Here is a 23,341-nt window from a genome sequence, read left to right on the forward strand (position 1 = left end):
GGTTCTGATTCAGAAGAATAGTATGTCATTTAAAGAGCAAGGAAAATCCTATGCATTTTATTTATATAGTTCAAGAAGTGAAAACTTGTCTTCTCAGAAGACTCTAGAATCTTTGGAGTTTTCCCAGAATACCTGTCTTGGAAATAATCCTGTATTTTCACCACTGGAAAAAGAAACTCCAAAATCAAAGCTTGMTGAATTCCTACATGCTTTAATTCATTACAAAACTGCAAGATATTAATTTATTAAAGCTTGTTCTATTATGATATTAAAATGTTTAAGAACAGTGGATCCACTCTCCTGCACGCAAACCTCCAGTTATATTCATTGCCAATATTATTATTWGATTCTCATCTATTTCTTGTATGTCAAATTGCTGCAGCAGCATGGATCCATGTGGATCCAGAGCATATTCTGAATTTTAGAATCTCAGTCTTACACTTTCTTTGTTACTAAGCCTAACAGAGTTTCACTTCAAGTGAAATGCAGATTTACCACCACATTCAAMAGGAGCAATACTACAGTACTTCCTTTATTAGCCAAATCTACTTTCAATTTTGGTTAGTTTTAATTGTAAAAGTGGAAACAGTGTTTGAGGTATCATCTCTACTTCAGAAAAAAACCAAAAACAAACACTTGAGGGAATAAATGACAATATTCTTTGATTTTGCTTAWATCTCCCATTATAGAAAACTAGTTACATATTTTTTAATGTTATGCACAATATAATTCTAGAGAGACTCAAATGCATATTGTGAGAGAGATACTAAATTATTATCAGAGGCCATTGAAGTATCTGGGACCCTATTTTCTGTAGTACAGATGCCTATTACATTAAGTGAAATTAGAAAATTGCTGAACAGAAGATGAATTTAAAAACCAATGAATGTGAAACTACCATGGTTTTTTCATACATGAATTCACAATAGATCCAGAGCACCTCTCCTACAAAGACAGGCTGAGACAGCTGGGCTTGTTCATCCTGGAGAAGAGAAGGCTCTGGGTAGACCCCATTATGGGGTTTTTTTCTCAGTAACCTTTAAGTACTCTTAAGCCTTTCAGTACTTAAAGGTGCATATAAAAACGAGGCATAGGAACTATTTACATGAGCAGGTAGTGATGGGACAAGGGGGAATGGCTTTAAATAAAAGAGAAGAGAGTATTATTGGATGTTATGAATAAATTCCTTACTCAGAGAGTGATGAGGCACTGGCACAGGCTGGCCAGAGATGTTGTGGATGCCACAGCCCTGAAAGTGTTCAAGGCCAGGTTGAATGGGGCCCTGAGCAACCTGGTCTAGTGAGTGGTATACCCCCATGGCTGAGATCAACCCAACCCATTCTGAGATGCACAATTTACAAGTTATGTTTTTAAGAACCAGAAAGGTATACCTATMAGAAATTAAAGTGAGACCAGTAAGAAAAAAAGACACAGAAAACGTTCCTAATATAATATTTAATGTACTCACTTTTGGGAAATAGAAAACKTCCACAGTTTGTATGCTGGATCCTATGTGCTTATAAAAAAAATGTAAACTTTTCAAAAATGGTTTCATCTTTTCTGAATTTATAGCTGTACAAAACAATTCATTTACAGGTGGAGGTTTTCCAGAAGATTTTTCAATACTGATGACAGTGAAACCTAAAAAGGGTATCCAGTCTTTCCTTCTGTCTATCTACAATGAACAAGGAATTCAGCAAGTAGGTGTTGAGGTTGGTAGATCCCCTGTCTTCCTGTTTGAAGACCAAAATGGAAAACCTGCCCCAGAAGATTATCCTCTTTTCAGAACAGTCAACATTGCTGATGGCAAGTAAGTGCAAAATTTAAAAATTAAATACTTACTTCAGACCACTGTATTTGTGATTATGTATTTACAAGCAGTTTTCTTCAATATTTGGATAAGTCAGTAACATGGTTTCTGCTAGTTGGAYCGCTGTAGTACAAAATCAGAGAGGCTTTGCAGCAGAATACAGGTCCAGCTCCAAATGGTGCATACAACTACAAATAAAACGAACCAATTCTCTTATTTGCCATTTGTATAAATCAAGAGTGCGGAAATAGTCATAGAAGTTAAACCCACCCAAACTAAACCKATGAAGATTCTTCCTGTGCAATATAGAAGGAAGCTGTTTTAAAAAGTCTCAAGGAATAGTCTCACTAAAAGTATTGTCTGGTCCATKTGGAGATGGTAGGCAGAGTGAAGACAAGTTGACAAGACAGCATAGAATTTCTTCTATCCCRAGCCAAAACAGCAGATAAATAAAATGATTTGCGATATCTACATTAGAGGAAATCCTATATGTAAGGAAATCAGGAAAGTATAAACTGGACAAATAATCTGAAGTGCTGCAAGGATTTAAACTGCACCCCCAATAAAGGAATTCATCTCAAGCACCTGTTGCATTAGTAATGCAGCTGTTAATTTTCTGTGGCTTTGTATACAAGTAATCAATCTGCGAGTGTCATTCTATGGTTGYAAAAGGACATTCATTCTTTCAAAGTTTTTTTWATCTGCTGTTCTGCACTCCAGAAGGAGAAGCCACACTCTTCAGAGATACACGGAAATAAATTTTACTAAAGCAAAAGAAAACAACTCAGTGAGGAAGGGCAAAAATTGAACTACAATGTTTACAAAGCAATAAAGAAGAAAGAAAAAGGAAAAGTAATTGTCTTCTTGGCCTAGTATTAACGAGACAATGGAATAATATGATGAAACCTAGACTTGATTTATTTCCCTAGGAGAAGTGATAAAAAACAAAGCAACAAAGTTTTTATTTAATGGACTTTTGCTAAATAACAAAGCTTTGACATAGATTCAGAATTTTACCCAAAATGTTGATAAACTGGCAAAAATGAAGAACTAAAAATGAACTTGGTTTGCTACAATATCTTACAATGAGGGTATGCAGCTTCTAAATCAACTGGAGTCAATCCTATCCACTGAGAGCTCTGATTTCATGCTTTCAGCTTCTACACACTTTCAAAAGATAAGCCAACAATTTTCTTCTGACTCAGCTATTTTATGAAGGATCTAGGACAACAATCTTCATCTCAAACTGAGATATATTTAAAAAGTGTGAACAGTATAATGTGCCTGAGGATGCATGGCCAGTTTGCTTTTATAATGATAATGTTTAACAGCATTCCAGAGAAAACATGGAATTACAGTTCTGGCTCAGTGATACTGTTTAGCAGTCAGATTCCATTAGCTTCAAGGTGTTCCTTTTGATACACAGAAGCTCTTTGTAGTAATGATCTAAGCTTTCTCTCTGATTTAGGCAGCCCTAGTGCCACAAATGCAACTAAAATAATTTGATTACAGCCTTCCTCTTACTACTCACTAATATGACATAGTTTGACACTTTTTGCCCTGGTCTACCAAAGATTCTGTAACATTTTGCTCCATTACAGAGGGGTCTGCTCTTGTTCTTAGATATTTAAGTTGTCGCAGCAGAGCAGCTCACTAGATTAATGTGGTCTGTCATGATTATTGATAAAGCCTCATAAAAAACATAGTAGAACATACAAAAGAACATAGGGCAAGCCATACAAAACTTTATTCTCAAATGTCTTTAGAATAAAGTCACTTGTCAGTATTCTGAATCACTTAATTCACTTTTTGGTGATTATGTAGGCAAGGCTATTATTKCAGGAATAGTGCCAAGTATTTGTAAATATATGTATCTGGAAAAGCATCTATGTTGGAAGTGTTGTATGTATTTGAAAAATCTCTATATCTACAGGACACATTCAAATAAGCAAAAGAACATGGTAAAATTTTGGTGGTTGATCACACAAAAAAAATAGTAAAATGTAAATAATAAATAATAACCTGCTGGGTTAATTATATTTGCACAATTAATATGGAAAAATCAAACACATTCATTAAAAAAGAATCTTCTCTCAGATCATCGAATCTATTAAAATGTGAACAGTGCACTCACTTGTAATTTGAGTTTGGCAATGTTYTGTGGTTAAATCTGCAGACAAGGTCGGCTTGAACTTCACCTGACAGAGGGTGTTCACAATGAGTTATGGATCAGATTCCTTTGTGCTTAGGGACAGATTGTATATAGCAAATAGTCAAAATATTGTGTACATTTGTCTATGCATAAAAGAAGGAAATAAAAGAAGACACTGAAAATTTTGCAAATTAATTGGTGCACCATCTGCTAAAAAGTAATTTGATAAGAATATGATGACCTATATTTTGAAAACAAAAATTACAGTGGAATTATATTGGGTTTTTTTAATAGGTGGCATCGAGTAGCTATCAGTGTGGAGAAAAAGAGTGTCACAATGATTGTTGACTGTAACAAAAAAACTACAAAACCACTTGACAGAAGTGACAAAGCAGTTGTGGATACCAATGGCATCACTGTCTTTGGAACCAGGATTCTGGATGAAGAAGTTTTTGAGGTAAAAATCAATAATGAACAAAAGGAATTGAGTTATTTTGTATTGAGTGAAGTGCTTAATGCAAACCAGAATAAATTTTTCGGTCAAATGCTGGTGTAACGTAGAAACTTTGATTTATGGAACCTGTTAGGGTAGGCTGAAATGAAAGAGAAGTAAAAAAGGGAAGTGTATTGTTGGAAGATTCGAGGCATTTTTCTGTCCTTTATGTTGTATCTGGAAGGGAGTTGCTTTTTTTGTCTTTCTGCCTAATATTGAGAYACCTGAGATATTTAGGAGAATTAATCAGGGAATGTTGTATTGTGTGATACTGAATAATTTATTTCTGTCTCTCTTAAACATTTGCAGATATTTGTGTGTGCTAACAGTATTTGAGAGCAGGAGAGAAGGACCTGGAAAGTTTTCTGTGTAATATGAATCCGTTCTAATGTTTATCCCACTTGCTACTCTTTCCAGTAAATGGAACATACTTTGGCAATAAGGACATATATGTTTCCATCATTTTCTGGCCAAGAAGTACATATAGGAAGGGTAAAATGCCTTTAAGGAAGTGTGTAACTGCCAATCATGAGGCCTTTCTGGTTAGAATCTTTCTCAACAATTATTTTTACAGGCCAGTTATGAAGCTTCTTAGATCTGTGCTATTGAGTTTCTTTTGTGTTACACAATGGTTAAATTTGAAAAAAAAGTAAATTAAAGATGAAAAATTAGAAATTACAGATTGATAGTTATTTGATTTACAGAAAATCTGTGCTCTATAAATATCCACAGTTTTAATCTTAGCTTTAAGCAGAACATATGCTTGAGAAGCTGCAAAGGTATCAAGAGGGAAAACCAGTATGATATATTTGCTATTTGCAACCTAATTCACCTATAGTCCCCAATACAGTTTGCACATCTGAGGAACATTATTTTCCATTTGAATTCCACAGATGCCTCTGTCTGGGATGTGGCAAGGATTTTAGGCCTCCTCATAGGATAATTAATTAAAAATTTTCTTTGTGTTTCTTTCTTAGGTGAGAAACCATGTTAATATGTGTTTRACAATAAACTGTCAAAAATGTGTGCAACATAAATATGTATAGGCAAAAAAAAAGAATTCAAACAAAAATAAAATTAGATAAAATGATATTTTGTTAGTGTTTTCCATGTGATTTTAGATTAGAATAGAAACTAAGGCAACAGGGCCCAGCTTGTTCTTGGGAAGTTTTTAACCATTTTAGAAGCTGTCAAGAAGGGAAATGCACAGGAAGTAAACATTGATGTTTGGTTTGTGTAACTCAGAGCAATAGCTAAATAAAAATATGTCTGAAGTTTTCAGAAGTGCTGAAATGATTGTACATAGCTGTTTGGAAATGTTTTTTTATTATATGTGCATAAAGGGAGATAGTTGCTTTATCATTTACATAAAGGGATGGGAAGGGAAGTGGTAAAATGCAATYATTTTTTGGTGAGCAGCTGTTGGACAAGTCAGTAAGGCTGGATGAAGACATAATTTAGCAAATTGAAATTAGCACTTAAAATTAGAATTACCAGTCTAATTGAAGAAACTGAAAAATAACCTTACATTTTTTGTGAAGTCGCACTTGTGGGAAGTCAACATGGACACAAGGATATAACTTTAACAGAACATGCTAGAATGAGTTAAAATTGCTTTCCTCTAAGGCTGTTGTCACTTTTGGAAGGATGGAAAAGAAAGGTAGTGGTAGCTGGTTCTCTGCCAGATTTTTTTTCTGAAATCTACACTGACAGTAGTGGTTCAATTCCAGCTGAGACCGACTAAGAAAGAGGCTTTGGACTTACAAAAGAAAATGTGCATCTGTCTTAGGTCAGTTTAGAGGCTGAATCTCAACATTCAGTACTGAGAACAGCAACATTTCTACCTCTTCTAGCCTCATTGTAAAATTCTGAATTTCTTCAGTGATTAAGTTTCCTTACTCAGCTGAGTGCACCTCTTTTTTTTTTTTTTTTTTAAAATCATCAAATTACCATCTTGTAAGGCTCTTCCTGAAATTGCTGGGGATTTAGATTTAGTCTGAAGCCTTAATTAAATTAGAAGCCTGTAATCCTTGCTTTTGGGATAGGTTTCTGCCTTCTCTTTTACTGTACAGCCACCATAGATTAATTTATATCTATGTTCAATTATCTGACTCTGTAGGTAAAAATGTGCTGGCTTTGTATGTCCAAAACACACAAWATTCTTTGGTAAATTAGTCTACTGATGCTAAAGCTAAGGGGCATTTCTTTTAGTGGGGCTGTCAGAAAGAGTCTGGTTTAGCTTTAAAATTAATAAAAATTTTATCTRAAGTGTTTTCTAAATCTAGTAGTGTGTTGTGTATTTTGCATGAGAATGTAAAATCAATATGATCTTAAAAGCACGATAGTGAATTCAAGCAAGCATTAAGCATCAGGTGCATACAAATGATGAAAAGCAAATTTTAAACCGTGAATGTGTCTTAAAATAATAAAATTACGCTGTCTAGAAACTGTATTATTATTAACTGCCAGATTATGAGACCTTCATTTACACTGCTAAGCCCTTGCTCACTGAMGTGAATCTTTTGATATTAGTGGGACTAATTTGTAAATGCTTGTTTTTGAAAGACTGACACAGCATTCCTCAAACTTCTACATGTGTCTTTTRAAATTAATGTCGTCTCTGTTTTCAAGTACATATTGCAAGTACAGCTGGTTTCTAAGTGCTTGCCACAAAGAAGAGAATTCCCAAAATACCAGCAAAACAAACAAACAAAAAACAGCGACAACAGAAAAAGAGTGAGATGGTGGTACATGGTACCTAGTAAAAGAATTTTGAATCGTATCCATTGAAATATGTTTGTGGCTTAAATGTTTTATAAATAATAGGGATCTTTTTATTCTTTGCCAGCTTTAAGGATTTGTCACTCCTCATTTAGTGCTGTTGGTGTGAACAATAACAATACAAGAGTTTTTATAAGCATTTTATAATAAGTTAATAACTAACAGGGTCCTTATGCAGATATTTCCCTATAGATGCTTTTCCCTTCAAAACTCTACACATCAGACCAATGCCATAATTTTTTAGGCATTTTACTGTAAATGAGTATAACAGGACAGAACCAGATGTATAAGACTCTCATTTAAACCCTGTGAAAGCTCTAACAGCACTGAGTGGATGGATTAAATCCTTGCAGTAATACTTGTTAATAAAGGGTTTAGATTTTGATACTAAGCATTAATCTGTTCTAATTAAAAAGGCACAAATTCACTTGTGTGAATCACAGAGATTCCTTTACATAGCCTGAGTGAGCAGCTGGAGATGGACTGAGAGTGCCCTGGTTTAGGCTGCAGATGCCTTCAGATGAGGAGCCATCCCTCCCATATCTGTGAGCATGGGAAGGACAAGAGTGCAGGTGCAGACAGGAGCAGGATGGCTCAGGATGGGTAGAGCTTTAGTGACTGCTCACACAGCTAAAGTAGAACAGAGCAGCCAGCCCAAAGCAAAGTGCCCCCACAGCATGGAGTAGAATGAGGTGTCCTCAGTGTCCCCTGCTCCTCACTGCCCTGTGGAGCTGTCCCACCAGCCCATGGAGACACTGCCAAAATTATTCCCATTGTAGTCATTCAGTGATTGCTACTGACCCACTGACTGTCTGGCAGGGAAGGAAATATTTAACGTTCCAGGCAAAAATACCTAGAATCAGCTTTTTAGATATCAACACCAGAGTAACTGGCCAACTTGAGCCCTCAGAGGTAGAAAGAAAACAAATGTAAAAAAAAAAAAAAAAAAANAAAAAAAAAAAAAAAAAAGTAAAAGCAGACATTTTTTCCATTTCAGGGGCACCTGACGAAAAACCAGCCTTTCTTACAAAAGCTTTCCATTTGGCTTGTTCTGTTTTACTTTATTCTTTTTTATCTCAAGATATGGTGATTTGGTGTTTGTTTATTAATTTTTTATAGTATTTCCAAACTTATGTTCAATGAACAAAAGTAAATTCAATTTCCCTTCCTTATTTTTGGAAGCAGGRGGGAGAGAGAAGAAGAGAGCAAAGTGCTGGTAATTCACTGGAATTCTAGTTCATTTTCAAGGAATGCTCCCAAGAAACAAAGGAATAGTCATTTAACAAAACTGTCTGTAATTACATTTAAATTGAACAACCTGGGATCAAAAAATGCTGTATGCTGCATCAACTTCAAAAAATTTAGCAGATAGGATTTATTATCACCTCATTTATTATTGAGTCTAATACATTGCAGTTTTAAAAAACAGRTGTAAATAAGGCTTCAAAGATGCACTGAGATGTAAGAGATTTGCAGATGTTTTAGAAAATAGGATGTCCTTGGGCAYACGTGTTTCCTGTGTCTATGTACACTTGTTGTTATATAGGCATTGGGGTAAAATCTTATCTCTCAGCCAAGAATTGCTGTTGACTTTGTGAACAGCTATGTTGTGAAGGTCAAATATTGTAATTGGTATATCAACCTGTTTCTTAACCAAGTTGAATTTATCCTTTTATAAGCATGGTGTTTCAAAGAATGAAGAAGGCATTGATTTCTGTGGAAACTTTGACCTGTACAGAATTCTGCTTTCACAATTTATTGCTTTTGCAGTGTTTCACTCTGGCAGGCTCTGAACATCTTTCTCTAGCTATATTATGCAATGGGCCTGGGTTATGGAATATTATATTAAAGACTCCTGGAATTCCTAAATCCCTCAGATCTTTGCAGAAAGATTRAATGAATTCTGCAGCAGGTTTTTCTAAATTCTATAGGAATAATATCCATGCTGTCTAGACTTTTGTTCTTTGGAGTCTATAGCAGTACTGTCACATAACTAATTACCCAGGTTAGGGTATTTGTGCTGATTYCTGCCGATTTCCTGAAAAATTCACATCTTAGGCTTCAGCCATAATATGAAAATGAAAGATACTGATTTTTTTCTCCTGAGTGGCTATAGTGACTAGCACTGGTTTTGTTTTGCTTTTATCACCATCTATGTAAACATCTTTAAAATCTAATTATTTTTTTAAGCAYATAAGAGGTACATTTTATCCAATGTGAATCAGAAGCATGGTATTTTGCTAATGCTAACCCTCACAACTCTAGTTGTAGAAAGCATTTTTTGACCTCTAACATATAAATTAGACGTTTAAGTAACTGCTGAGGAGTTTTTCGGCTTGGGTTTCCTTTTTCTTCCCTTGCAGATCTTCTGAAGTAATGCTTACCTTCTATTCCCTGGACAAATCACTTTCACCTGGCAGGGTTATTTTTTTTTTATTAAGATTCTTGTAAAAGAGATATCCCAAAATCTGTCTCTGAACTGTTTGAATTTCTCATACAACAAGACCATTAAAATTTTATATACTGGAAGAAAACAATTATTTCTGCACTGATTTCTTCATACAGTGCCCTTACAGCGATGTTAGAATTCATACTTCTGCCTTTTTAACACTGGGCAGGTGATAGTATAGGTGTTTTTTCTTGATGATAGAAACTTTTAGGTAATAAGCAGACTATAAATCRACTGCTATATGGTTGTAATTCTCTAATGCACCATATTTAGAAAGCACAAGTAAGACTACCTAGTTAGAAAGAAAAGAGAATGTTTCAAGAAGCCACATTGTATCTAAAACTTTTTATGAAGTCAATTAAGGTAATAAGCAGCCATTAGCTTTTATTGATATAATGATAAAATAATTCAAATAACTTATTTGGTGGAATACCTTGTAGAAGGAATCCTTCTGTACCGTGTCATCACACTAGGCATAAATGTTGGGCAAGATATATTGTGATTCAAAGGCAGCTTTTATATTACCATGAGGCTGATTCAAAAGTCTCTGATTTTAATTATGAACRTATCCCTGAAATAGAGAGGAGTGAAAATTTTCATAGACTTTAACTATTTTTATTCCATATTGCAATGAATTACTGAACAGCATTGCCTTTTTGAGTTATATTCTGTCTTTGACAGCAACTCAGTGCCTGTTTCAGCAAACAATTTAGGATCCAAACTAAATATTAAGGTTTAAAATTGGTCCACTTTATTTCCAAGTAGTACTTGTATGCTTAATGTTGGATAGAATATCTTGCTGTATATTCTCCACCACCTCTGGGCAACTGAGAAGTATCTCTCATCATTTTTATCACTAGTTATCAAGTTACATTAAATATCTGGCAAACCATTGTTTTAGTGTAATCCAGGATAAAAAGAAATTGTTACAAGGCAGTATGGTATTATTTTCAAAGATGAAACAGGCTTTTAGAGCTTTTTGGAGCAAGTTAAGCAGGCACTTTGTTACAAGTATTTCTGTGAAAGAGTGGCTGTGTATGTCTGCCTGATACCTCACACACGTTCTCTGTGTCTGCCCTCTGCTATCCCACTTATCTCTGACTCCAAARCATGGTAGAAGGCTGGCTCAGCTGATTCATGAAAGGCATTACTTCCATAACATGCTAGATACCAACTTCCAACTTAGTGAAATTGCCTGAGCAGTCTTTGCCAACAGATGTGGTTGTGTAAKGTTCATAGAGAAGGAAGAACTAGTCTATATAGATAGCAGCCTTTTGTATTTTTTTTTCTCTCTGCACTTTTCAGAGGACTTTAAGGATGCTCAAGTGTATCTTTACAATTTTATCTATTTTCCTTCACCTTCTCCATCTTTGCTCTGTCTCTTTCATCATTCTACCCTGTGAGACTTCCTTTTTTAGAGAAATTTTTATATAAGAAAACATTATGATACATGCATGCATGTTTAGATAATTCAGTATTCTTTTACAGATCAACTACTGCAATTCTTAATAACCCATAATTTAATTTAAAGTTTTCAGGACTTGTGCAGGTAGATCTTTAAGTGCCTCATTTATGACTCCCACTCATAAAATATGACCAGAGTATTTGTAGTTTATTTGCAAGGAACTTTACAAAATTCTATTTCAGTCTCACAAAGTCAAGCAGTTAAAATCAAAGTATGTGTTTCTAAAGACTGAAGTTCTTCTGTGATGAATTTTCAAATAGAAAGAGTGTAGATTTGTCCAACAAATACTTTTAAATGGTAACTAAATCACAATAATGAAATCTGCAATAATGCGTGTGGAACTTCTTGGGCTTAGAGGATTGACCCGATCTGAAGGGAAAGCTCTTTTAGTACTATTATAGTACAGCCAGTACTTCACAGAACAAAATACTCAGAGAAACAATTTAATTAGCAAAGACAGAAAGTAAAAACAAAAAATAGAAAAGGAAAACTAATAATTTACTGGAAATATTTTTATAGCACATCGTGAAGGCAAAAGAGGGAAATTAACATTTGGGATTCTAAATGTAAAATCAATCGGTTCCTCAGTAAACTTCTCACCCATGACTAGCCAGTARCAATTTATGTATTCTGTAAAAAATTATGTATTCTGTGCAGGATTTTTGAGGGCTTCCCTCTRTATGGAGCCATGACAGACAGACGGGCGGGGCTGGGAAGTACAGTCAATGGATCAGGAACAGCTTTAACCAATTTAGGAACATTTAAGCCAAGTGGTAACAGCATACTGAGTGCTTCTTGCAAACACACGGTCCAACAAAACTCAGTGCCAAAATTCCATGGCATTGAAGACCAGCACAAAGCTTCAGAGTACTGGCTGTATTCCTGGAGCTGGGCTCTCTTAGGCTCTCGGACCAAACAGTAGTTTCAGGAGCTGTTTGGGCACAGCTCCCGCTGGCTGGCACACTGCGGACACGGTGATCTGTCCAGGCACCTCAAACAGCCAGGAATGCTCAGGGCCAAAGAGCAAGTCCATGACTTGAACTCAGCAGRGTGAGGACAGAGCTTCTACACATCCACCTCTAGGTTGCTCAAAAGGCATACTTACGCTTTTGTCTTACAGTTGCTTATACTCTCTCATTTTTTCCTCTGCCTCATTTAGTTTTGATGTGGCTGGTGAAAGACAAAGGGCAGAGCACTTTGGAAACGCTTGGCTGGGGATGGGGGGMTACGTGGCCCAGGCTGACAATGACTGTATAAAACCACTCAAAGCACTCGAGCTCTTGAGGGAATCGTAAGAAATCAAATGGGGAATTTCTCTCTATGTATAGGAGGCTTTGTAGGAGRATGTCCTAATCAGGAAGCACTAGTGAATTAAGGAAAATAAAAGAGACAGTCTAGAACTGCTGACAGCAAAACAAACTGCTGCAATTGTAGTATTTCTGGAAGCTTAAAAAAATATTCTAAATCTAAATTAATCTGAGATACACATGTGTATAAAGTAAAGTGAGCTGAGAATATTGTGAAAAGCAAACTTCTAACATATAGCCATTATGTGCCATGAACTATTTCCTACTTTATGACTAAAACATGAGTAAAAAAGTTGAAAAACTAGAAAAAAAATTTATTTTTTTTTCAGTTTGAGGAAATTTTGCTTATTTATTTGGGGTTTTTTTTTCCCTTTGGAAAGGAAAGAGTGTTACAATTATTATTTACTATTTTAAAATATTCTCCAGTTTTCTTAATTTGTTTAAGGTTATTTTTATGATGGATTTAAAGTGATTTTAGAAATACTGAGAGAATTGTGAATTTTCCTAACTGTAGCTTTTAATCAGTTACATTTTCTCTTTAAAGACAAAATAGGCACAGGTATACTAACAAAGGTATTCATTCCCCACTGTGTTGGACAAAACAAAATAAAATTACATTAGAAATATATAAAAGCTTAAAATGTACCTCCTTGTTGGAAATAGTGAAAGATTGAAATTAATGAGTTTTGACCAAGAACATATGCCAATTTCCAACAAACTTATTTTTATATGAGCATAAGAAGCTCCTGGATGAGAAAATTTATAGTGGAAATGTTGGCAGGAATTTACCTAATGCTGCCTAAATAGTAGCACTGTGTTAAGAAATACACTGGATACCAGACAGCTTTCTGTGGAAAATGATAAACATACAAGGTCYCTGTAGGGGATCTCAGCAGAGCCATTTTTATTATCCAGAATASTGGGCGTCTTTCTGTGATGTTGTTTTTATGCATGATGTATGGGAATAGAGGCAAAATAACCATTTTTTAGCAGTTAAATCTTTTTCAACACATTCTATAGTGTGTATTTACACAGTGCTTACATAAGATTTTTTTAGTCTAATAACTGTCTCTGATACAAACGATTGTATTTTATTTTATTCCATTGTCTCCTTCTTTGAGAGGGCATATGTGGTACGAACTCTAACGACTATTCTGTTGATCACTTGCATGCTGAGCTGCATGCTGGTAGTAGGAAGTGCCCTGAATTAAATCTTAGGAATTTTAACTGATTCCCAGTGAAGAAGTAAACAAACAGCAGKAAAATCACAGATCAGAAGTTGCACCTTCCCACTCTCTCCTTTYAAAACCAGACATGTTTTTAAGCCAGAGTTTTGCACCTAGTCCATTCGGTATTAATTTGATTGCTTTGCCACGTGAACAATAGTTGTTTTCCATAACAGCAGCAGAAATAAGGTGGATRTGTTATTTATAACCACAGTTGGAAATATCTAAGTATTATGTGCCTGGTTTTGTTTCTGAATGTGAACTCTGTACTTCTGATGAACTGTAGACTATCTTTGGTTTTGTTATTTAATCTGCATATGATTTCCTGCAGGGCGAGATCCAGCAGCTGCTGATTATAGCTGATCCCAGAGCTGCATTTGACTATTGTGAGCATTATAGCCCAGACTGTGACTCCCCAGTGCCCAATGCTGCTCAGGCTCAAGATCCTCGAGTTGATGAGGTGAGTAATCAGTCACGTACTGCTGGATTTATTGCACATTAGTGGCTGTGCTGGAGAAAAGTTATGCAAGGAACACTTCCAGCTAAATGGCATGCGTTGTTCTAGAGGTGAAGGAAGCAGATTGTAGGAGTGCATTCRTTTGTGCTGTCCACTCATTTATGTCAGGCATTTGAAGGAACCTATCACCCTGGTGGTGTTTGAACAACCAGCATCTCAATGAAGTTAACCTGTAATTCTTAAAAATATTGTAGCAGTATGAGTTTGTCTGCTCATACATATTTGTTCTTCCTGTGTATGTTCATAATTTCATTGATGCTGGGTATCAACAAATGCCACATTTGAAAGACATGTGAGCTTTGAGTATTCCATATTGTAAATATCTTCTGTTAGAAGTGCTGTGTGTTTTAATGAGCTGCGTGCACTAATGCATGTGCACACAAAAGTATTTCAGCCARTTCCACTCATAGGAGGYAAACCAACAAGGGCAAAACAGTGTMGGAATTTTTCCCAGAAACGTGAAAGATATTTAGAGAAACSATTAGTCACTGTAGACAGTTCTCACAGCCATTWAYTGAGTAATTCACCCAGGTCAAGATAGTTCCTCAGATTAGACCTMAGAACACTTGTATGTATTGCTCTAAACATTCTACATACTTGCATTAAACAGTGTAACATGAAAAGCTTTTCCAAAATACAACAAGTCGTAATTGAACTTGGATCTGGACAGCCAGTACGCACTCCATGTGTGATCTGACTGGTTACTGATTGCTCAAGAGATCAGCATTAAAAATGGGCTGAGTTATTCTTAGATGCCTGCTTTGAGCCTGTTTTGCGACTGAGCTTTTCCAAAACATGTGGTAGTTTTTTTTTGTTGTYACTATTTATTCTATCTGACTGAAAATTATGTCAGTGGGAGACAAAGGCCCATAGGGTGCAGAACTTTCGGAGGGACTCTCTCTCTCACCCATTCCATCTGAGGTGTAGTTCAAGATGTGTCAAGTCARCTACACACAGGCAGAGTCCTTCACACTGCACTGCAGTGTGTGGAGGATGGTCCTTTCAGGAGGAGCCMAAAGGACCTTCTGTCTGTGTGCCTGGATACCTGGATCTCCATATTCCAAACCAGAACAGAAGGAATGCATATTGCTGGTAATTTATGCAAACACCAAAAATGTAGCAAGATCTAATTTTTTTTTTTTTCATAACTGAGTTTCAAAGACAATTTCGATTTTGCTTGGGAACTTGCCTGGGCTTTGCTGCTATTTGGTTGCTCTTGGATTCATGGTTTTTAAGGTGTTTTTCATGTTTTGAGGAGATTACAGCTTTGGTTAGTGATATCTGATATAATTTATAGACTTAGACCTTTGCAAAACTTCTGACTTATCAACATATGATAATTTAATTTTTAAAAAATGGTGTTGTGTGGTAAAGTATCTGACAAAGAGATTCAAATCTGGGTGCCTTATTTCAGAAATTGCTATAAACAATGGGCTGTCACTGATTTTATTTTTTTTTTAATTTGGTATAGTTTCTTAGTAAATTGTGCAAGAAAATGTGAGTAACATGGGTGCCATTAAAATTTGTCAGAGTCATGATATTGCAGAGCAGTAAACAGTGATGGTAAGGCAACTAAAGGCAGTGTTACACACATACAAACCAAAGAAATAAATGACAGCAAACATAATGAACTTGTGAGTACAAACTGCAGTAACAGTCTGTTTGCCTGTGGGAACAGAAAAACCTTTTCTCTGCAGCAGATTGTCCCCATCTGGGGGCTCTGTCTGCTGCTATATCAGTGAAAACCATTTGGGAGGTACATGGTTTACCAGACTGGGATATTAATCATGCTGAAAGTCAACATGAAAGATTATTGTTTAGCTAGATTGGTTTCATGGTTTGATCTTCARTGTTTCCACACAAACTCTTGTGGTAGGAAGAGGGAAGAGAGAAAACTGGGCAAAAGGCTAGGCAGAGTTGTGTCTTCAGAATCTAGATTAAACCAGCAGAAGTTGAAAATGTTTGTTAGACACTGGCCTCAAAAGGTTCTGGTTATTAAAGCAGGGAAAGAGCTTTTTCCAAAATAATACAATGTGTGTCTTGGTTTGTAAATAAAGGAGTAAGAATACAGATGCAATATTACCTCTGCATGCTGTTGGCTGAAACATAGACTGCATCATCACAAATGTGGCTCACTTACCATATGCAGAGGTCCAGGACAAAAAGAAAATAGTGGCTGCAGACAAATTGGATGGGGGGAGAAGAAGGGAAGTTAGATAATTTCCTTTAAGAAAATATCTACTAACTTTTTTAGAAAGAAAGAACAAATTACCAAAATGGCAAATCTCTAGATATCTTCAAGCCATGGTAGATACCTTTCTGATAAATTTGGGAAATGTTATTCATACTTTAGTTGACTCATTTACAGAGTGACTGTAAGAAGTTTTGAAGTCTGCAAATACACAAGAGTTAGCCAAAGTGATCCCTTCTGGCCTTACATCTCTGAGCCTTTGAATTATTGCAGATCAGAATGAGAAACTGATACTTGGCTTAAAGATGAATTATAAGGATTTCAGAGCCTATTAATGCGTGTTTCCAGCACTGATTACAAAACCCAAAGGAAGTGGCTGACTTTTCATCAGTAAAATAGAAAATTATGTTTGAGAAGTTGCATTTGAGATGATGAATAGGATTTCTCTTGACATTGCACACTTTTGTAGTTTCCTGGCAAGTTCACAGCCTAGGAAGACATTCACTCTGAAAAGTTGGATTATTTTTAGATCACTAAAGAAGCATCTAGCGACAGATTTAGGTAAAAAAGGTATTGGTTTAAGGGCATGAGTACTTCGTTTAACTAAATGTAATCCTCATTGCTCTAGGCAGTGCTTCTTCCTGCAAAAAAGCAAATAATCAAATATCCAGCATTGTAGGTTTAGGGGCATTTCTTTCAGTAGCAGGGCTGATTTAAATGAGTCATTTTTTAAATTTATTTACACCCTAGGCCCTCTTTCCAGTTCAGCTGGTGGAATTGTTCATGTGTTTGTCATAGGAAGGGTCTAAGACTTCATCTAGATTAAAAATAATTATTAATCATGAAATGGGGAAAAGTATGGAATATATTGTGCTGAGTTTCCATTAAATGAGCCTGAGAATGCATGTGACATTACTGCAACATCAGGAATGAAATATCTGCTTTTTAAAATGTATGACTTTGTCTCAAGGCCTTAAAACCTTGACTGTGCTATTCTATATAAATTTATTAGTCACTGATTTATAATTAAATGATCTTTACTAATTATACCTTAACTGCTGCATTGAGATTTCCTTTTTCTTGTTACATTTTGTTTTTACCATCATGTCGCATTCAAAATGTAGTTTGGGCAATCCAACAGAGAGGATTTCAATATCTACTTTTTACCTACAGGATATCTTCATCCCTGCATTAAATGCTAAGTGTACCCTAAATAAAGTTTGGGAAGAATGAAGCATCTCACAATGGGATTCACAAAAATAGCAAGCTGTGAATACAGATACAGACCTAGTCAGCCTAGAAAGGGGGGACATATCTTAAATTCTGCCCTTTTCAGCAGGCTTACCCAGCTGGGCTAACCTGATCCCCCAKGCCATTCCTCTCCCTCAGCAATGTCAACTCCTGCATCCTCACTTCTCCCTTCCTATAAGGGGTTAGGTACGAGTAACCGAGGATTTCAACATGCAAGTTTTGGATCTGATGTGTCTTGACATTTCTATTTTAATTAAATCAGTCCCCTTCTGAATCCAAGTGACCGTGGTGTATGTCTAAACAAGGTTTATTTAACTGGGCCACCTCTGACTACCTTTTGTGTTTAGGCTCTGCCGAATCTGTTGCATTTGGCCTTTGGCCAAGACTGTGGGCTCTGTGAGCAGTTCAGGCTGAGCTCCTGGAAAAGATGCATGTCAGAACCCTCCCTATGCAGAGTGCTTCTATTCCTCTGGGATTTGTTCATCAGACCTAAGTGTCATTCAGTCTCAAAATGGGAAAGCACTTTACTCTGGTATTTATTATCATTTTAATTTCCATCTCCATGGCATGTTTTAATTGAAGTGTCCATCAGTCTTCCTTGTTCTTACTTGTGAATGGCCAGGTATGAATCCCTGTAACTTGTCAAAGTCAGAGTGATGACCTCAGCAGTTGGCACTACACAAAAAGGTGTTGCTTTAGAAGTTCAGGAATCTTTGGTCTTTTTCATACTGAATGTATGACTAGGTTTTAAGGATCCCATATGGGTATGAAATTATGTTTTAAAACTATCATCATTGCTTTTCTTTAAGATACCTACCTATGCTTTTCTTATAAATACCTTGTGAACAGTCTGGCCTCTGTCTTGTTTTCAAACCCCTTTTTACTATAAATGGAAATRTATTAAATTCCTTTCCAGTTCAATCACATATGCTTGGCCAGCTCACAGAAATTAGAGCAGTGAAAGACTTAGCCAGTCTTCATCAACCTTGATGTCTAGCAAAGTATTTGCTGGAGCACCATCAGGTCTAGTTTTCAAAGGAACCAGCTATCAYGCTTTCAGATCTTTTCTTAGAAGATTATTCTCTAACCCAGTGAATCACATGGTCTGACTTCTGCTGAAGAGAYGACTCCACAAAGGAACTAGCCATCATTTATTTTGGATCTAGCCCAAACAAATGGATTATTTGAAGACATGAAATGTTTTCCTTTAATAAAATGAATTTGGTAAATTAAAAGTGCAAATGGTCCCCAAATATGTTGATTTGCAGACTTCAAGTATCCTTTTAGAATATGTTCATTTAGTGTTCCTTTCAGTGTTTGACTCATCAGAAAGACTAGTTTTCTGAAATATTCAGAAATAAGATTATTTTTCTGTTTAATTTTATGTTTATTGTTATCTTTAGAACTGCAGTTAGCTAATTTAGCAGATATGAAAACTGGTGATCTTCCTAGGTATCTTTTTCTTTGCATATATAGACRTTTTATTTAAGGGAGTAAAGTAATAAAGAATCTTAAGGATCTTATGCTCCTTTTGAAACAGGATGTCTTTGGAAACTGAAGATAATGTTCTCATCCCCTTTTATGTCCTTGCGTTTATCACTTGTATGAACAATATAGGGACTATATGGTAGAAGAGGCCATCCTTTAAAACTTTTGAGTTCCTTCTGCCCTAAGATTGATATCTTCTACCATTTATTTGTTTATATTACTGCAGATGATTTTTAAAACTCTSATTTTGCTTGGCATCCTTTATTAAATTCCATTTTATAAAGTGTTAGTGAATGTAGAATATTTCAAAGTCATCTCTGCCTCCACAGTTTATAGATAATATAGCATAATCTTTAGTAAATGGAAAATTTGAGCTCATTACTGTTCTTTGGTTTAGGATTTAGAGTATCCATTATTTTAATTTGGAAATGTAAAGCAAAAATTGCTAAAATCTACATTTTGGAATCAGAGGTTAGGCGTTTAGAGTATGGATAGTAGAAGAATTTTCAAAGTTTTTCAAAGTAAAGTTTCCTTGAGAATATTTAAGTTATTTCCCAGTTTGAATAGGCCTTGCATGCTGCTGATCCTCTGCTTCTAAAATTCATCTGATGAAGAAAACAGTTCATCTCTTTAATTGGAATAGCATGATGATCTGGTAGTGTAATATAATCACTCTGGTAAAGAAAGTATGAGGTCATAATGGAAACATTTTGTCCTATCAAAAAGCAGCAGGTTTTATTCTTCCTTTCATTTGTAAAAAAAGAGTCATATGCAATATTCATTACAAGAAAGGCTGTTTAGTAACTATTGGTGGTCTTACAAGAGAAGAAAAGCAAGAGGAAGAAAATGACATCACGTCTGAGGTATGTGTTACCTGATGTCTCTTAGCTGAAATCCCTCGCCAAGTTTAACAGATTATTCATTTTGAAGTTCTAGATCCTTTCTCCTGTATATTCAATCTACTTATTATATTTCCTTTGATTAGTAGTGCAATTATGACAGATTTCTGTGAACTCAACTTCTGTAAGCTAATAGCAGGACCTGGGTTTGGCATACCCAAAAAATGGGTAAAGGAACATTTCTCAAGGTTTGCTGAGGTCAAACTGAGTGGATCATACCCTTGTCTCTGCTCATCTAATAAAGGTGACCTTTTGGTAGTGCAGCTCTAGAAAAAGAAGGGATATGTGCCACGTATGCAGGCTTAACTCTAAATGGGAGGGTAAGTGTGAATTGCCAGCTTCACAGCAGGTGACTAAAGCCATTAAATCTGTCCCTGGTGCTTGTAAATTTAGTCTTCATTTAACCAACCAGTCTTTCACTAGTCCTCTTGTCTATTAAAAACAGCAAACTGCCTTGCTTTTAATAATAGTTAATATGAGTTAATAACCTTATCTGTGAGTAAATAATATTTCTAAAGCACATCTTTCCACCAGTTATGGATGTAGAGGTGCATTCCTCCATCTGGACAGATTGTGCCTCAGGAAATACACCTGGAAAATTTTGCAYCTATATTTAACTATTTGCAGCAGGACCTGTGGAACCCAATACAAAATGTATTCTCTGCCTATTGGCTGGTGTGAAAGATGAGGGTTGCTGGTCTTTCAGAAAGAAATGTTGGGAAAGGAAGGATTGCTAAGAATAAGGTTTATCTTGTATAAAGTTTAGATCTGCTATATGTTTTCACATCTCCTGTGAGTGGGACAACAAACTACTGATTTTAAGTGATTTTTAAACAACATGAATATGGTTTTGGCAAAGTAACCACATGTCCTAGCARGTAAATTCAAGAATTTTTATAATACCCCTCTGATACTGTGCTCTTAAAGTGGAAGATCTTCACCTGCTTGGCAGTAATCTCATTCCAGCATGGAAACTGTCATTCCCTACTTCTCATCCATTCCTATTCTTTCAGTCTCTGTGCCTGCATATCAGTGCAACCAAAATATACCRCTGTGTTTATGATCTTACACATAGAGGAAGTTTCACTTTCTTTAACAGAAGTGAGTGAAGTACAATACCCAAAAGTATTTTCTGTGTGATTACACATGATGTAGTAGATCTGTACACATACTATTGCTTTTGGTATGTTTTCTAATTCTCATTCATTAATGTCTGACTTTTTGAACTAGGCCTYTTAACATAAATATGAGCTTATTCACTACTGTCTTTTTTAAGACTAGCATACTTGGCACAGATATTTTTCCTTCCTTTTCTTTCCCCCAGTCTACATTTCTGTTTAGTTTATGGCCTCCGAAAAATTGCTTGTAACCCACTGTTGCCATTTTATTAGCCATGTGGTTGACTTAATTCAGCACAGCCATTCAGCTTCCTTTGAGAGAAACCGTGCTGCTGAGATTTGCAAAGCAGTTACAATACTGAGCAACACAGAGTTACATTTTAATTGTCAGTTGGTCAAAGTGACTGCTGGAATGAATGTTTCCAGTTTCAGAATAGGTCTGCAATGCTTACTGAAAAGGTGTCTATGTGTCTATAAGTTACTGAAACAAATTCCTAACAGCATATTTGAACTTAAATCTGGCTAACAACATGGTAGTTCTCTCAAAAATGTTGCTCTGCTTAMCTCTTAAAATACTGGATATTTAACACAAGGTAGTGTCATCTGTTTGGGTASCAATAAAAATTGCATAGTGTTTTTGATTCATGTTTGACTGAAGAAGCATTCAAAAGTGTGTAATTGGCTACCACTGTTAGAGGGGAATGACTGAATTTAGAGAGGTATATTCTACTGAATATTTTTTTTCTTGTAGATAAACCTARTTTGTGTGGACTTCTTGAAAGGAGATAAACAAATCACTTTTAGACATTCTTATAATTTCAAATGAAATACTGCAATTCCAATGCCATTCTGGAACTATTTCAAAACGTCTGGATTTATGCATGTGATTCTTCCTTTACTTCTTTTTTGTGGCTGCTTATGGTCTCCTAGAAGCTTGTCATTGCATTTTTGGGKTTTTTTTGGGGTGGCRATGGCACGCTTCTCTAGGGGCAAGCTGTACTGAGTTGCCTTTTCAGAACTGCACAAGCCAGAAAACTTGCTTTTATAAATTGACAGATCTGTAAATGTATCATTGCTGCATRTGAGGACCTTGAACAATACCAGGTATAGGTCAAACATGTGTGATTGACTTCACTGGGGTTAGGACTGAATCTTAATTTGCTGAACTGGGAGAGAATAATCCCCTATTGCTTCAGTCTAAAATGTTGCTGGTTTTGAAAAGTATAGATAGTGCCAACTTATTTTGGTAGTGCAAACGATACCACTGATGAAATCAAAGTATTGCTTACATTATATGAGGTACATACAAAGTGTCAATTTACTTCAAGAAGGGCAATTCCACCACCTAAAATGGGATTTTGTTATTTAAATGTAGTTTGAAGTGCTTCTTTTAATATGCAATATCGTTTTGAAGAGRTACCAAAACTATGCTGCATCCTTTTAATGTGTTTATCAAATWATRACTAACCAGTTTATATGTGCACAGGTAGAAATAATCAAAAGGACAATTGAGCAAAAAGCATCTGACTTCTGAAAAAAAATCTGGATCTTTTTAAGAAAAGCTGTTGATCATATTAAGACTGAGGAGTCACAAGAATGAAGTAATAGGAACCCATGTAAAAGGATTGTTAAGTGATTAAGGACCTTTCAGTATTAGTCTTACACTTGCTGACAAAATCAACTCCTGTGCATTAAAATCATAAGTAAAAAAATTGTATCAAAAAGCACTACCAGAGGAAACAATTAAACCAGTGTTTTGGTCACATGGTTTGGAATATGGAGATCTATTTTAATTCTCATTTGTAATTTCTTCTAAAATGTCCATCTCTTTCTGATAATGGTGACTTCTTGAATCCTTAGACTCACTTGGAAGCGTAATATACTAATTCTTTGTCTCATCAGTCTAATGAAACAAAGAGATATTGTCTTCATTTTACAGACAATGATGCTGAATTGTAACAGGAGAGAGGAGATTTCAAAAGTGACTAGTTCACATGAGGCATATTAGAATATTTCTAATGTGAAAAGCAAACACTTGTCCAGACTCTGGTCACAATTCCACCTTTTCRTGGCCCCCTGGGCACGTAAAGAGAACTGGTAGCAACCAGGAGACTGCTTTAATTTACCTGACCAACCAGTTCTGTAGCTTCAAGCATGGTAGGAGTGGTAAGACAGTTAAAAACTGCCYTTTTTT

At 35.7% G+C, this 23,341-nt stretch overlaps 1 protein-coding gene across 2 annotated transcripts in view; it reads left to right on the forward strand.

Annotated features, from left to right (window-relative positions):
• The window catches only part of COL11A1 (collagen type XI alpha 1 chain), a 124,743-nt gene that overhangs the window by 18,060 nt on the left and 83,342 nt on the right, over window positions 1-23,341 (forward strand). For both annotated transcript variants that reach the window (XM_057364293.1, XM_057364292.1), the window contains exons 3-5: window positions 1,597-1,810; window positions 4,257-4,419; window positions 14,015-14,143. In XM_057364293.1, the coding sequence (XP_057220276.1) occupies window positions 1,597-1,810; window positions 4,257-4,419; window positions 14,015-14,143 (506 nt within the window). The remainder of the gene's footprint in view (window positions 1-1,596; window positions 1,811-4,256; window positions 4,420-14,014; window positions 14,144-23,341) is intronic.

This window comes from Malurus melanocephalus, unplaced genomic scaffold (genome assembly GCF_030028575.1).
Source record: "Malurus melanocephalus ecotype Western Australia unplaced genomic scaffold, MMel_1.1 scaffold_37, whole genome shotgun sequence".
NCBI classification, from domain to species: Eukaryota; Metazoa; Chordata; class Aves; order Passeriformes; family Maluridae; genus Malurus; species Malurus melanocephalus.